Here is a 17,629-nt window from a genome sequence, read left to right on the forward strand (position 1 = left end):
TTGTTGGTTATGTGGACACCAGGGAACTTGAAGCTCTCAACCTGCTCCACTGCAGCCCCGTCGATGAGAATGGGAGCGTGCTCGGTCCTCCTTTTCCTGTAGTCCACAATCATCTCCTTTGTCTTGATCACGTTGAGGGAGAGGTTGTTGTTGTCCTTGCACAACACGGTCAGGTCTCTGATATCCTCCCTATAGGCTGTCTCATCGTTGTCAGTGATCTGGCCTACCACTGTTGTGTCATCTGCAAATTTAATGATGGTGTTGGAGTTGTGCCTGGTCATGCAGTCATGAGTGAACAGGGAGTACAGGAGAGGACTGAGTACACACCCCTGAGGGGCCCCTGTGTTGAGGATCAGCATGGCGGATGTGTTGTTACCTACCCTTACCACCTGGGGGCGGCCCGTCAGGAAGTCCAGGATCCAGTTGCAGAGTGAGGTGTTTAGTCCCGGGGTCCTTAGCTTAGTCATGAGCTTTGAGGGCACTATGGTGTTGAACGCTGAAATGCAGTCAATGAATAGCATTCTCACATAGGTGTTCCTTTTCTCCAGGTGGGAAAGGGCAGTGTGGAGTGCAATAGAGATTGCATCATGAGTGCTTTGAAAGGCTGGTCATGGCTCACATCAACACCATTATCCCAGGAACCCTTGACCCATTCAAATTCACATACCGCCCCAACAGACCTACAGATGATGCAATCTCTATTGCACTCCACACTGCCCTTTCCCACCTGGAGAAAAGGAACACCTATGTGAGAATGCTATTCATTGACTGCATTTCAGCATTCAACACCATAGTGCCCTCAAAGCTCATGACTAAGCTAAGGACCCCGGGAGTGCTATGGGTCGGTAGTCATTTAGGCAGGTTATCTTAGTGTTCTTGGGCACAGGAACTATGGTGGTCTGCTTAAAACATGTTGATATTACAGAGTCAGACAGGGAGAGGTTGAAAATGTCTGTGAGTATAACAGAACTGATATGGCAGGCAATCCATCGGGATTTTTTCCCCCAGCTCACCACTGATTACAATGTCTGTGGCTTTTTACAATGGCAATGGCTTTTTTGGGATATAAAGTAAACTTTATCAAACAAAAGGACTATTTGTTATGTAGCTGGGAACCTTGTGATTGCAACCAGATGAAGATCTTCAAAGGTAAGTGATTTATTTTATCGCTATTTCTGACTTTCGTGACGCCTCTGCTTGGTTGGAAATGTATGTAATGCTTTTGTGTGCGAGGCGCTATCCTCAGATAATCACATGGTGTGCTTTTGCCGTAAAGCCTTTTTGAAATCTGACAAAGCGGCTGGATTAACAAGAAGTTAAGCTTTTAACTGATGTATAACACTTGTATTTTGATGAATGTTTAATATTACGATTTCTGTATTCTGAATTTCGCGCTCTGCAATTTCACCGGATGTTGTCGATGTGGGACGCTAGCGTCCCAATGAGCCGTAAGAAGTTAATACATGGCTGACAGACAAGTTCCTTACTTTCTCCCCCTTCCTCTTGCCTCTTCCATTTTTGCAGTAATGCTGCAATTAGTTGGTTGTAATTTTGAGTAGAGCAGACATTTTCATATATTTTTGTTAGCTCCATGTGTGACAAGACAGTAATGTAAAAGTTGTGTTTTTTTAATGATCCAATACAAAATATAATACACTTGTCATAATTTGGTTGTAATGCAGAGAGGTTAGAAAAAATATCTAGATCCTCTGAGGCTGTGGAGGGTTCCTGAAACCTTTACTCTTCAGTTGTAACACACACTCCCTCCCTCACACGCGCTCTCTCTCCATTTTCTCACATAAACACACACACACCACTCTCTCTCCCACAAAGCATACACACACTACTGCCAACTTTTAAAAAATTAGCCACCAATAAGAATGTAAGGAGCACCAGAAAGATGGATTCTTTAATATAGTTTAGGATGACATTTGTAGGCCTATATTAATCCTACTTTTTGAAGCGCATCTCGTGACTAGCAGACATGAGAGTAAAACAATTAGGTTTTTAAAGAGAAGTGTATCAAAACCAGAGGTCGACTGATTAATCGGCATGGGCGATTAACTAGGTTAACTAGCTTGTCCTACGTTGCATATAATTAATTCAGTGCCTGTTAATTTATCATCGAATCACAGCCTATTTCAACTTGATGAAACGGGTGATGATTTAACAAAAGCACATTTGTTGCACAAATGTACCTAACCATAAACATCAATGCTTTTCTTAAAATCATTACACAGAGGTATATATTTTTAAACATGCATATTTAGTTAAAATAAATACATGTTAGCAGGCAATATTAACTAGGGAAATTATGTCACTTCAGTGCAAGCAGAGTCAGGATATATGCAACAGTTTGGGCCGCCTGGATCGTTGCGAACTGTTTCTTCCTAACAAAGACCGTAATTAATTTGCTAGAAATGTACAGAATTATGACATAACATTGAAGATTGTGAAATGTAACAGCAATATTTAGACTTAGGGTTGCCACCCATTTGACAAAATACGGAATGGTTCCGTATTTCACTGAAAGAATAAACATTTTTTTTTCGAAATTATAGTTTCCGGATTTGACCATATTAATGACCAAAGGCTCGTATTTCTGTGTGTTTATTATAAGTCTATGATTTGATATTTGATAGAGCAGTCTGACTTAGTGGTGGTAGGCAGCAGCAGGCTCGTAAGCATTCATTCAAACAGCTCTTTACTGCGTTTGCCAGCAGCTCTTCGCAATGCTTGAAGCACAGCGCTGTTTATGACTTCAAGCCTATCAACTCCCGAGATTAGGCTGGCAATACTAAACTGCCTATAAGAACATACAATAGTCAAAGGTATATGAAATACAAATGGTATAGAGAGAAATAGTCGACGCGTCATAATTCCTATAATTACTACAACCTAAAACTTCTTAGCTGGGAATATTGAACCACCAGCTTTCATATGTTCTCATGTACCATCACTCATTCATATATCTTTATGTACATATTCTTTATCCCCTTACACTTGTGTCTATAAGGTAGTAGTTTTGGAATTGTTAGCTAGATTACTTGTTGGTTATTACTGCATTGTCGGAACTAGAAGCACAAGCATTTCGCTACACTCGCATTAACATCTGCTAACCATGTGTATGTGACAAATAAAATTTGATTTGATTTTTGATTTGATGTTCTGAGAAAGGAACTTAAACGTTAGCTTTTTTACATGGCACATATTTGCACTTTTACTTTTTTCTCCAACACTGAATTTTTGCTGTATTTAAACCAAATTGAACATGTTTCATTATTTATTTGAGACTAAATAGATGTTATGTCACGTCTACTCAAGGTGGGTGGAATCAGGCGCAGAGAGCAGATAGCGATATGAAAGTTTATTCTCCGGTGAACAAGAAACACGGTCAACCCAAATACACACAGGGTGAACAATCCAACACAGGATAAAAGACGAACCGGAGAAAAATAAGAACACAAGGCACACCGACAGACATAGATGACAAAATAAACAACCCCGCACAAAACAAGGGTGGGACAACCTACTATATATACACAGACACTATACACAGACACTAATTAACTAAACAACACACAGGTGAAACCAATCAGACAAAACCAACAGATACACGAAAAGGGATCGGTAGTGGCTAGTAGGACGGTGACGACGACCGCCGAGCACCGCCCGAACGTGCAGGAGAGCCAACCTCGGCGGAAGTCGTGACATGTTATTTATGTATTATGTTAAGTTAAAATAAGAGTTCATTGTTCCTTCAGTATTGATGTAATTGTCATTATTACAAATATATATATAAAAATCGTCCGATTAACCGGTATCGGCTTTTTTTTGGTCCTCCAATAATCGGTGTCATAATTGGTCTAATCAAAACACCGATAGTGCTAGGCTGTGAGAAATATCACTGATATAATTATTCTGAAAGAAATCTTCTAAGAACTAGTGTTGCACGGTATACTGGTAATATCATGTTACTAAGATGTCATGATACTTATGGTCCCAACATTTTAGGTTACCGTAGTATTTCATATGATATTACCACAATTTTCCGGCCTGACTGATCTAAAGAACCTGTTATAAGTGTCTGTTAGAAAATGTTCATAAATTCAGTTACATTTTTTAAGCAACAGACACTTACATGGCAGTTGGATATTCCCCAGTGAAGCATGAAGTGTGCTTAAATAAAAGTTCCCTTTGGTATGGTAGTACGTTTTATTATGGTTTATATTTTAATGAGGTCACTGGGGTCACTGCTGATCCTCATCATAGAGGAGCATGGTGACTTATGGGGCGTTGGCTTGGTGGCCAGGTGCGGGTACTATTGGCTAATGGAATTAAATGGCTAATGACTGACTGCTCACTCTAAAACCACACTGGTGGTGGTGGTGGTGGTGAACAATTTGGTGTAAGTAGGATGGGTCAGAATAGTGGGTATTTTTAGGCTGGACCATATCTGTGGGCCTGGTCAGATCTGCTGCAGTGCTTTTAGGCTTATGGAAATAGGCTTTAATTCCCTTTCAATCCTTTTTATTAGCCAATGACCTCAGGCTCAATTAGCAAGCAGCCACTGCCGGGATTTCACAGGATGGAAAGGGGCACGAAACTTACAAAATCGAAGGGAATGGAACATTAGCAGAGAGACTGTGAGAGGGAACAGATCCAGACTGAGACAATACTGCAAACTGGGAAACGACTCAAGTTAAGGACAGAAGGAGAGAGGAGGGAAGGGGATTGGTCAGGTGGCTGATGGTGGGGGCTACGGTATAGCCCTCTTTTGCCCTCCTGGAGTGGATATTGCTATGATAACAGATGCTGAACGTAACAGCCAGGAGAAGAGCTTGAGCACTGGTGAGGGATGAACATGGAGCCTGTACTGCAAGTAGGGGGTATGGAGCTACAAGCGGGAGCCATGGCTCAGGCACACAGACACAGGGTGAGTGAGAGGGTGAGTGAGAGGGTGAGGAGTAGTTCTAAGCACTGCTCCATAAAAACCCTCTATGACTGAGCCATGCAGCCTGACCGTGTCTCACTTAGGAAGATAAAATAATCAGTAATTTTATATTTGCCTTTTTTTCAGCTCAGTTAATTATTTTTCAAAAGGTTGTGAACTTTCAACACCCTTAAGGTGATATGAGTCACATTGTAGCAAAGTTACAATGCAACCATTTTAATGCTAACTTGCTCAGTTATATTGGTAAGGTAGATAGAGAATCTCCCCTCTAAGCATATGCTGTCAAATGTTTTTCTTTGCAATTGATAGAGGTCAGCTTTCTGAAAGAGGATTATGGATGTGTACTGAATTTTGCTGTTGTGCGGTCCCGGTTCTCTACAAAAATGAAGTGGATAATTGACTGAATGCGATAGGGCAGGGTTAGGAAACTAGATTTAAACTGCGGGCTGGAACATAATTTTAATAATTTTCACACTGCAAATTGAACACAAGTAAGCCCAAAAAGAGATTATATTTGAAAATAATAATTTCATAACTTGATTACATTGACACAATCACATCTCTTTTTATTTGTGGGATTACTTGGCAACAGATTTCCTAAATTATACTAAAATTCAGCAAAATATTTCTTTATGTATTTGTTTGGGGTCCCCGAAAAAGTCACTTGTGGGCCGGTATTGGTTCACGGGCCGCCTATTGCCGACCCCCTGCAATAGAGAGTATTATAGTGGAAACAGTTCTTATAGCCGACAAGAACTTTCGAACGTCCGATTGGCAGTTACCTCAATTCCGGCTTCAATTTAGACTCCTCTGCCCTGGGCTTTTTCTGTAATTACAACCCCATTTTCGGGGTATCAAGAGGAAACGCCTGCGTTAGAGGCAAGAGAGGGGAAGTTCTGGTGAGATTAAAGCAAAGGTAAAACTGGCCACCTCTTCCCTCTAGTCTATTGGCCAATGTACAGTCACTTGATCATAATATGATTGACCTCCAATTACGCATTTGCTACCGATGGAACTTGCGTAACAGCAAGTATTTCTGTTCTTCTGAAACATGGCTTTTGAACAAGATATCCGCCATGGCAATCCAACTCGATGGATTCTCCATTCTCCGAGCGGACACGACAGTGAAGTCAGGGAAATCGAGAGAGGAAGAGGGGTTTGCCTCTTCATCAACAACAACATGGTGTGCTGACTCGAGCACAGTGGACCCATTGTTCACTCATCTTGGAGTACCTGATGGTCAAATGCCGACCCTTCTACCTCCCGAGGGAATTTTAAGCTGTTATTGATTGTTGTATACATTCCACATTCCATTCCATTTAACGAACTGTAGAAGGCTATAAACAAGCAGGAAAATTTCATCCAGAGGCTGCTTTCCTTGTTGCCAGCGATTTTAGTTATGCGTCATTAAGACACGTCACGTCCAACTTCCATCAACATGCTTTCTTTGCCACTAGGGGTGATAAAGTCAGAGACCACTGTTACTCTACCCACAAGCAAGCATACAAGGCACTCCCTCGTCCCCCATTCTGCAAATCGGATCATGACTCCATACTCCTGCTTCCTGTTTACAAGCAGAAGCTCAAACAGGAAGTACCATAACTCTTGCCTTTGAGAAATGGTCATCATAATCAGAGATTATGCTACAGGACTGCTTTTGCTATCTCTGACTGAAATATTTTCTGAGGTGCCGCCGATAGCATCGACCATCTAACAACCTCCATTACTGGCGACATTAGGAAATGCATCGTCGACATTGTCCCCACTGTGATGGTTTACTGCTTCCTCAATCAAAGCCCTGGATTAAAGATGCACTGCATAAATCTCTCCGCCATTTCCTGGTTGCTAAGGTTGCTAAAATTCGAATAGTTCGCCTAATTTCAGTTTGTGACAAAGGCAAGCATAGTGTAGAGAATCATTGTTCCTTCTAAACCGCTGTGAAATATATATTTTCCATAACCAACAATATTGTATTTTCAGCTGTTTGAAGCTGATGTCCAAACTGAAAGTAAAAGATGCAAAAACTAAACTTAAGAACAGGAAGTATAGAAATAATGCGCATAGAACAGATTTACCGCTTCTTGCTTTCAATGAGAATGAAAGATCTGTCACGTCCTGACCCTAGTTCTTGTGTTATTTGTTTGTTTTAGTTGGTCAGGATGTTAGTTGGTTGGGCATTCTATGTTTTGTGTTTCTAGGTTGGTTTTCTGTGTTCGGCCTAGTATGGTTCTCAATCAGAGGCCGGTGTTGTTAGTTGTCTCTGATTGAGAATCATACTTAGGTAGCCTGGCTTTCACTGTTGTTTTGGTGGGTGATTGTTTTCGTGTCTGTGTTTGTTCGCCACATGGTACTGTTTCAGTTTTGTTCACGTTTATTGTTTTGTATTCATTGAGTGTTCAGTTTATGTTTTAAATAAACAACCATGGACACTTACCACGCCGCATCTTGGTCCGATCCTTCTAACGAAGAGAAGGAAAACCCTTACAAGATCTATAACTCACATTTCTAGGTGATCTATTAACTCACAACAAAAAGTTACAAATTGCAGCTTTAACACAGAGGTTGTTGCTAAACTAAAGGACAGGGCTAACGCACATAAGGCTATCGCAGACAACCCTAAGGCTACTGCTGAGGACTACGACCTCCGCAGAGTCCTCAAATGAGCAAAGGGACAGTACAGAACCTAGGAGGCTCATGGTTCTCACCCCCTTCCATAGACATACACAGTAATTATGACATCCTCCAGCCTATCGGAGCTCTTGCAGCATGAACTGACATATGTTGCCCACCCAATCAAAGGATCAGAGAATGAATCTAGTACTGAAAGCCTAAGATGCAGTTAGCTAGTACTGCAGTGCAAAAAAATGTTGTGAATGGTTGACTGAGAGAGAAGACAATAGTTGAACAGTTTTTGAACAAATTAATATCTTCCAAAATGAAGAAGCAAGACATCTCGTAATATTATTTCAGTTTCACTTGCTTAGCTAGCAAATGCAGCTAGCTAATTTAGCCTACTCAAACACCCTGCTCAAACAGAGGGATGCTATGTTAGCTAGCTGGCTATGACTATCCAACACAACACTGGAACTCTTCCAAGTCAAGGTAAGCTTTTGGTTTTACTCATTTATTGCCACCACGGCCCGCCAGTGTAACTGCATACTTGACTGTACACTAACTTTACTGCATGATTGTAGCGGGTTGACTAAAGCATTAGTTCGATTAGCTATGTTGACTATGATGTTACTTTAGCTAATATAGTGACAAAGATGTAGGCTATGTGTAGCAGTTATGATATGATTTGGATTGGAAAAGTTTTTTCGTCTGGTCACTTACAGCTAATGTGTTGTGCATTGAAGTCCACAAGCGATGGGACAAGGTGAGTGGAGGAGAGTGCATAACGTTAGATGTGAGAAGGAATACAACGTGGCTGCTATGAAATTGAACTGTGTTTACGCGTGATCAGGGGTGTATTTATTTAGCCGATTCTGTTGAAAAAAAAACATTTTTAAAAGGAAGCAAACTGAACAAAACAGGGATGAACATACCTGAATTTGTCCAATAGAAACTATTTTGCAACTGTTGGACTAATGATTGCACCCTGTATCAGCTAGATGCAGGTAAGAGTGTGCAATCCGGTATTGAATGTTTCACTGTTTGTCCATGTGTCACTGTCACCTCATATTTTTCTCTCGACCTGTTTGGACCAACGTTTGTAACTTTCATTCATAGGCTAGGTTGTAGCAACCTCATGATGGGTATAGGGAAAATGTGAGTATCATGTAGTAGCCTAAACCTATCACTGTTACTTTGAACTGATTGGATGGGAAATGAATGAGCCATCCAATAAACTGGCCATGCTCATGAAGAAAAAATTATCGCCCTCCCTCATTTTAAACGGCACTGACCGCCACTGGTATAGGAATATGGTGGAATGATATTACACAGGCTCTGCCGCATGTGGCAGGGGCTCCAGTCCATTACGGATTACAAAGGAAGAACCAGGCATGATCTGCCCAATGATGCCTTCTACCAGACGAACTCAATGCATTTTATGCATGCGTCGACAATAAACACTGTGGTGTGTGTGAAGGCCCCACCGACCCAGAGGGCTGGGTGATCTTGCTCTCCAAGGCCGACTTGAGTAAGGGCTTTAATCAGGTCAACACTCGCAAGGCCACAGGGCCCGACTGTATTCCGGAGCACGTTCTCAGAGCATGCACAGAACAGCTGGCAGGCATATTACCGGTCATTTTCATCCTCTCCTTGTCCCAGTCTGTAATCCCCACATGTTTTAAACTGACCACCATCATTCTTGTTCCAAAGAACTTGTAAGGCTTCATGCCACAATGACTCCCGCCCTGTAGGACTCACATCTGTAATCAGGCACACATCAACTCCATCATCCCAGACACCCTAGACCCACAATTTGCATTCCTACCCAACAGATTGATAGACAACACAATCTCAATTGCACTCCACATTGCCCTCACCCAACTAGATAAGAGGAATAGCTATGTGAGTATGCTGTTCGTTGACTACAGCTCAGCGTTCAACACCATTATCCCCTCCAAGGTTGTCACCAAGCTTAGGATCCTGGGACTGAATACCTCCCTCTGCAACTGGATCCTGGACTGTCGGACCGTCTCCAAATGGTGAGGGTAAGCAACATCACCCCTGCCACGTTGACCCTCAACACGGGGGCCCAACAGGGATATGTGCTTAGTTCCCTCCTATACTCCCTGTTCACCCACGACTGCGTGACCACGCACGACTCCAACAACACCAACAACAACCTCTCCATCAACATCACTTATGCAAAGGAGTTGATCGTGGATGACAGGAAATGGTGGGGGGTGGCACGCCCCCATCCACATTGCTGAGGCTGTAGTGGAGTGTGTCGAGAGCTTCAAGTTCCTTGGCGTCCAAATCAAAAAGGGCTTAAAATGGTTCACATACATGCACAAAGTAGTGACGAAGGCGCTGGTTCTACAGCTGCACCATTGAGAGAATCTTGACTTGCTGCATCACTGCTCGGTGTATGGTAACAGTAACAGTATCATATGGTTATACAGAGAGGGTGTGGACAGCCAGGTACATCACTAGGGCCGAGCTCCCTGACATCCAGGACCCCTTTTAGGCAGTGTGAAAGGAAGCCCTGGAAAATTGTTAGACTAAAGCCATAAACTCTTTGGACAAGGGGTACCGGTGACTCCACACACACTCGCACACTCTGAAATACAATCATCATATACGTTATGCTGCTACTACTCTATCAGATATCCCGATGCCTAGTCACCATACTCCTATACATATCTACCTCTATCACTCCAGTATCCCTGCACATTGTAAATATGGTATTGGAACCCACCCTGTATATAGCTTCTTACTTTCTCTTATTTTTATTTGTGTGTTTTTGTTGTACCTTGTTATTTTTTGTACGATATTGATTACTTCATTGTTGGGTTTTGAGCTTGCAAGAAAGGCATTTTACTGTACTTGTGCACGTGACATAAAAAATGTGTTAACATGACTTGAAATTAAAGCAACTCTAGGGGACTGAGGTAGCAAGTCTTGTGTATGCCAAGTAGTAAAGGGACACATAGTCACTTCAGCATCACACGCTTACACATACTGTATACCTTTACAACAACGCACGGACCAAGAAAACAATCAATCTCTTTGTACACAGTGCTCTGGCAGAGTGCCTCTGGACTTTGAGCCCGGGTTCTTTTCAATGCTGAGACTGTGTTCTGTTTCAGTTGTAGCTTAATTAAAGAAAGGATTGAGCTTGTGCACAGCGTTCCAAAGTAAATGCAAAAACCTCCCAATCCATCCCTCCCTGCCTAAGGACTCACATTGGAGGAGGATAGAGTTATAGCTACTGCTGTTTGCAAGGAATTGATCTCAAATCTCAGTTTCTGAGCATGCAAGCACCCTGGTTCTTGGTTAAAAAAGAAAGAAAAAGCTTTTGGTTTTGGAATCAGTGTCCTGCAGGCACAAAATGTGATATGAGCACAAAATGTGCTGACAGTGGTAGATACAATCAAAGCAAACATTTCCATTGGTGATTCTCTGTAACCTATCACTATCCACCCAGGTCCTCACCTGCATGACATGTGGAGGTATGTGCATTCAACCTGAACAGTGTGACCCAGACTCAACCTTCAGGAATAGGTTGCTACCGCTGGAATTTATGGGAACACTGCCAACTTGGCACTTGTCCTGCCTCTAGACAGCAAAACCAAAATTAAACTTAAGAAATCAATGCTCACTATTATACTGTTTGTGTCAGACACCCTAAGTAATGTGTGGGCTGCAAAAATTAAGGATGTCCTTTGTTTGCAGGTGTCTGTGGCTCGGTGTATGTCTGTTTGTAGTCTCTAAAATGGTCCATCTGAGACAAGGGACCGAAGACAATTACATTAGCGGGGCGGCAGGTAGACTAGTGGTTAAAGCTTTGGACTTGTAACCGAAAGGTTGCAAGATCAAATCCCCGAGCTGACAAGGTAAACATCTGTCATTCTGCCCCTGAACAAGGTAGTTAACCCACTGTTCCTAGGCTGTCATTGAAAATAAGAATTTGTTCTTAACTGACTTGCCTAGTTAAATGAAGGTAAAATGTTAAATATAGCATAATGGACTAAATACCACTACAGTTTCCACCACTGTCAACTGAGTGTTAACCTTGAATAGAGATTTATCGATTGGATTTACATGTCTGCGCTTTGTCATGCCCTATAGAATCCATGTTGCAGAAAACGTGTGCGGAATCATGAAGAAAAACAGAATTCAACAGTGTAAAAAAGTGGATGGAACCTAGTAGGAAATCAACTAAATGTGTTGAACTTAATAGAAAATGCATTAATTTTCCCAAGTTAATCACAAGACATATGAACTAAATGCGTTAGTGATTTGTATTTTCCAACAACCTTCTGAAAATGTGTTCTTAACTGACTTGCCTAGATAAATAAATAAAACATTTAAAACATTTCGGAAAGTATTCAGACCCCTTCCCCTTTTCCACATTTTGTTACGTTACAGCCTTATTTTAAAATAGATTAAGTCAAAATTGTTCCTCATCAATCTACACACAATCCCATAATGACAAATTTTTGGAAATGGTAGTACATTTTATAATACAAAATGTAAAAAACGTGTTTACATAAGTATTCAGCCCCTTTGCTATGAGACTCGAAATTGAGCTCAGGTGCATCCTGTTTCTATTGATCATCCTTGATGTTTCTACAACTTGATTGGAGTCCACCTGTGGTAAATTAAATTGATTGGACATGATTTGGAAAGGTACACACCTGTCTATGTAAGGTCCCACAGTTGACAGTGAATGTCAGAGCAAAAACCAATCCATGAGGTCGAATAAATTGTCCGTAGAGCTCAGAGACAGGATTATGTTGAGGCACAGATCTGGGGAAGGGTACCAAAATTCCACTGTGGGGTTGGGAGAACCTTCAAGAAGGACAACCATCTCTGCAGCACTCCACCAATCGGGCCTTTATGGTAGAGTGACCAGACGGAATTCACTCCTCAGTAAAAGGCACATGACAGCCTGCTTGGAGTTTGCCAAATGCCACCTAAAGGACTCCCAGACCATGAGAAACAAGTTCTCTAGTCTGATGAAACCAAGATTTAACTATTTGGCCTGAATGCCAAGTGTCATGTCTGGAGGAAACCAGGCACCGCTCATCACCTGGTCAATACCATCCCTACGGTGAAGCATGGTGGTGGCAGAATCATGCTGTGGGGATGCTTTTCAGGGCCTGGGAGACTATTCAGGATCAAGGGGAAACACGAATGGAGCAAAGTACAGAGATCCTTGATAAACCTGCTCCAGAGCGCACAGGATCTCAGACTGGGTGCGAAGGTTCACCTTCCAACAGGACAACGACCCTAAGCACACAGCCAAGACAACACAGGCTTTGGGACAAGTCTCTGAATGTCCATGAGTGGCCCAGCCAGACCCCGGACTTGAACCTGATCTAACATCTCTGGAGAGACCTGCAAATAGCTGTGCAGCGACGCTCCCTATCCAACCTGACATAGCTTGAAAGGATCTGCAGAGAAGAATGGGAGAAACTCCCCAAATACAGGTGTGCCACGTTTATGGCGTCATACCCAAGAAGACTTAAGGCTGTAATCGCTGCCAAAAGTGCTTCAACAAAGTACTGAGTAAAGGGTCTGAATACTTAGGTAAATGTGATCTTTTTATTTGAGTTTTAATAAATTTGCAAAAATGTCTAAACCTGTTCTTGCTTTGTCATTATGGGGTATTGTGTGTAGATTGATGCGGGGAAACTATTTAATCTAGTTTGGAATAAGGCTGTAACGAAAACTAAATGTGGGAAAAGTGAATGGGTCTGAATAGATTCTAAATGCGCTGTAGATGGTAAGTAACACTTTCCCAAAAACCTTCTCAAATAAATGTTAACTACAAAGTAACCTATTCCTACCTGGCAGAATTATAGCATGATTCTTTGCGTCAAGCCATTGGCCATTTGGTTAGCAAAATCTGCAATCACATGAGTGCTACAGGAACACCGCTAACCAAACAACAGACTCTGGCTGGTGTACACTTGCATTAAAGGGTCATTTCCCCCCAGAACTCAAGTGGTCTCCTGGTGTGGTTTAGGCATTGTTGTGGACTTAGAATGTCCAATTTGGTTGTTTTTCTATTTAAAAAGTCTGATTTTTTGAGAGTGAAATCCTAAAAAACAGAAATGGAAACCTGGAAAACTAAATGAAGAAAATGGAATTTGGGGAAAATGTTTTTATTTTATAGGCCCTACCTATTGGTACTTTATCCTCTATACCGACACAATTGTTTGGGGAATGTTCTTGTGCAAAATGGTTAGAGCAATTTGCCATCGATGAGTGAAAATCAAACAAGACCTTGGTCTGAAGTTCATTAATGGTCCCACTGCCCTCAATCCATGTAGACCCTCTGGCATGCTAACATTCAGTACATATCCAGCGTCCCTCTCTGGCCTCCAGCCGCCTTCTCCCTCTCGTCCCTCTCTGGCCTCCAGCCGCCCTCTCCCTCTCGTCCCTCTCTGGCCTCCAGCCGCCCTCTCCCTCTCGTCCCTCTCTGGCCTCCAGCCGCCCTCTCCCTCTCGTCCCTCTCTGGCCTCCAGCCGCAGTTTAACATGCTAATGTTCTCACTGGATTCTTCAAATACTGGGGAGATTATCCCACATTAACCTCTGGCTCTGTTTAGACTTCCCCAGTAACTGCATGTAGAATGAAGAGTGGGTCAGCCAAGCATGTCTTGGCTATGAAAGGGGTCACTGCCAATGAGAGATCTATTAGGTCAAATCACTGCACTCTATATTCTTCTGTAAACTGGTAATCTCTGTATCTCCAGCACAAGACCCACTGGTTGATGATTATTTATAAAACCCTCTTAGGTCTCACTTCCCCCCTATCTGAGATATCTACTGCAGCCCTCATCCTCTACAAACAACACCCGTTCTGCCAGTCACACTCTGTTAAAGGTCCACAAAGCACACACATCCCTGGGTCACTCGTCTTTTCATTTTGCTGCAGCTAGCGACTGGAACGAGCTGCAACAAACACTCAAACTGGACAGTTTCATCTCAATCTCTTCATTCAAAGATTCAATCATGGACACTCTTACTGACAGTTGTGGCTGCTTTGCGTGATGTATTGTTGCCTCTACTTTCTTGCCCTTTGTGCTGTTGTCTGTGCCCAATAATATTCGTACCATGTTTTGTGCTGCTACCATGTTGTTGTGTTGCTAACTTGCTTCCATGCTGTGTTGTCATGTGTTGCTGCCATGCTATGTTGTTGTATTAGGTCTCTCTTTATGTTGTTGTCTCTCTTGTCGTGATGTGTGTTTTTTCCTATATTTTTATTTTTAATCCCAGCCCCTGTCCCCGCGGGAGGCCTTTTGTTAGGTAGGCCGTCATTATAAATTAGAATTTGTTCTTAACTGACTTTCCTAGTTAACATAATAAAAATATCAAAATATTAAGGTTGTAGTTTTCTAAACACTGGGAGCTATCAAAGACCCAAGAAGCTATAGGACCTTTTTGCTAAGCATAGGCTATTTGTGTTCATCCTGAGCAGAAAGAGGTTTATATCTTAGCATTGTTGTGTTGTGTGACATGGGTGAGGTTTTATTTTGTCATGATTCATAACACATTACCTGGAATTGTGACACCACCAGCACACATGCACAATCCCTGTGATGAACCAGGTGTTTCTCATGTGAATCTGGGTTTTGTTATTTAAATATTTGTTTGTTTTTTCTGGGGGTTTTTTCTTCCGTTTTTTTCTTCAACTTTAGTTTCAATTAGTTTTCAGACTTGATTTACTAGTTTTTGTTTATACTGAACAACAATATAAATGCACCATGCAACAATTTCAATGATTTTACAGAGATACCATTCATATAAGGAAATTGGTCAATTTAAATAAATACATTAGGCCCTAATCTATGTATTTCACATGACTGGGCAGGGGCGCGGCAATGGGTGTGCCTGGGAAGGCATAGGCCCACCCACTTGGGATCCAGGCCCACCCACTGGGGCTCAAGGACCCGGCCAATCAGAACAAGTTTTTCCCCACAAGGGCTTTATTACAGATAGAAATACTCGTCAGTTTCATCAGCTGTCCAGGTGGCCGGTCTCAGACGATCCCGCAAGTAAAGAAGCCGGATGTGGAGGTCCTGGTCTGGTGTGGTTACATGTGGTCTACTGCCAAATTCTCTAAAATGACATTGTAGGTGGCTTATGGTAGAGAAATTAACATTCAATTACCTGGCAACAGCTCTGGTGGACATTGCTGCAGTTGGCATGTCAATTGCACTCTCCCTCAGCTTGAGACATCTGTGGAATTGTGTTGTGTGACAAAACTGCACATTTTAGAGTGGCCTTTTTACTGTCCCCAGCACAAGGTGCACCTGTGTAATGATCATGCTGTTTAATCAGCTTCTTGTTATGCCGCAGCTGTCAGGTGGATGGATTATATTGGCAAAATGTTCACTAACAGGGATGTAAACACATTTGTGCACAAAATGTGAGCGAAATAAGCTTTTTGTGCATATGGAACATTTCGGGGATATTTTATTTCAGCTCATGAAACAGGGGACAAACACTTTACCTGTTGCTTATATATTTTTGTTTAGTATACTTTGTTTGATTTAAAAACATTTAATTACATTTTTATATTTAGTTTTAGTGTTGGGGACAGAAAGTAGCCAATGCGTGGGAGGCTAAGAGCCATTTGTAGGCCTATGTTTTGTTTTTTTGTGGGGTGGGTGTCACTTCGTGCCACTGGGGGGCAGTAATATATAAGGTGATGGACCATAGACTTGGATAGACATAACATCTGTATCTGTGTCATGATGGCGTCTGTGAAAGCATGGGCAGCGCCATTGGGGCCATCTCCATCTTGAAATAGCCAATTTCCTTCTTCACAAGTAAAACTCAATGGCTGATCCATCCTGATGACCCTGCTGTCATAAATACAACCGGGTCATCAGTTCATGCCAACTGGGTCAGGAGGGATTAGCCAATGAAGTTGGAAGTCCCGCCCAGTTGACTAAATCAAAATGGTGACAGTTCTCAATGGTGCTGACCATGCTAGCACAGGCTTTTGGACACTAATGGTTTCCTAACCCTCTCCTAGGCCCCCCCCAGACGTTTCACATTTTTGTTTTAACCTTAAACTGGCACACCTGACTCAATTAGTCCTCAAGCCTTTGACTAATTGAATAAGGTGTGCAATTTAGGGTGAAAACAAAAATGTGCAACGTCTGCAGGGGGGCCTGAGGAGAGGGTTGTTGAAACCCTGCTAGAGGACTCCATATATCTTCATGGCCAGGACATACAGCACCAGTCAAAAGTTTGGACATACCTACTCATTCAAGGGTTGTTCTTTATTTTTACTATTTTCTACATTGTAGAATAATAGTGAAGACATCAAACTATGAAATAGCGCACATGGAATCATGTAGTTACCTAAAAAGTGTTTAATAAATCAAAAGATATTTTAGAATCTTCAAGTAGCCACCCTTTTGCCTTAATGACAGCTTTGCACACTCTTGGCATTCTCTCAATCAGCTTCATGAGGTAATCACCTGGAATGCATTTCAATTAACAGGTCTGCCTTTTTAAAAATTAATTTGTAGAATTTCTTCTTAATGCGTTTGAGCCCATCACTTGTGTTGTGACAAGGTAGGGGTGGTATACAGAAGAGGGCCCTATTTGATAGAAGACCAAGTCCATATTATGGCAAGAACAGCTCAAATAAGCAAAGAGAAACATTCCATCATAACTTTAAGACATGATGGTCAGTCAATAGGGAACATTTCAAGAACTTTAAAAAGTTTCTTCAAGTGCAGTTGCAAAAACCATCAAGCGCTATGATGACTGGCTCTCATGAGGACCGTCATAGGAAAGGAAGACCCAGTTACCTCTGCTGCAGAGGATAAGTTCATTAGAATTACTAGCCTCAGAAATTGCAGCCCAAATAAATTCTTCAGAGTTCAAGTAACTTAAACATCTCAAAATCAACTGTTCAGAGGAGACTGTGTCAATCAGGCCTTCATGGCCGAATTGCTGCAAAGAAACCATTACTAAAGGACCAATAAGCAGAAGAGATTTGCTTGGTCCAAGAAACACAAGTAATGGACATTAG

General features: G+C 42.0%; 1 protein-coding gene across 2 annotated transcripts in view; it reads left to right on the forward strand.

The window, feature by feature from the left end:
* The window catches only part of LOC112217821 (S-adenosylhomocysteine hydrolase-like protein 1), a 67,518-nt gene that overhangs the window by 13,069 nt on the left and 36,820 nt on the right, over window positions 1–17,629 (forward strand). Inside the window, exon 1 of one of the 2 annotated variants that reach the window (XM_024378390.2) lies at window positions 4,542–4,936. The exons of the other annotated variant lie outside the window; for it this stretch is intronic. Coding sequence (XP_024234158.1) covers window positions 4,859–4,936 — 78 coding nt within the window. The 5' untranslated portion in view covers window positions 4,542–4,858. Of the gene's footprint in view, window positions 1–4,541; window positions 4,937–17,629 lie in introns of those variants that run through there. 2 annotated transcript variants of the gene reach the window in all.

The sequence above is a fragment of the Oncorhynchus tshawytscha genome, linkage group LG02 (genome assembly GCF_018296145.1).
Source record: "Oncorhynchus tshawytscha isolate Ot180627B linkage group LG02, Otsh_v2.0, whole genome shotgun sequence".
Taxonomy (NCBI): Eukaryota; Metazoa; Chordata; class Actinopteri; order Salmoniformes; family Salmonidae; genus Oncorhynchus; species Oncorhynchus tshawytscha.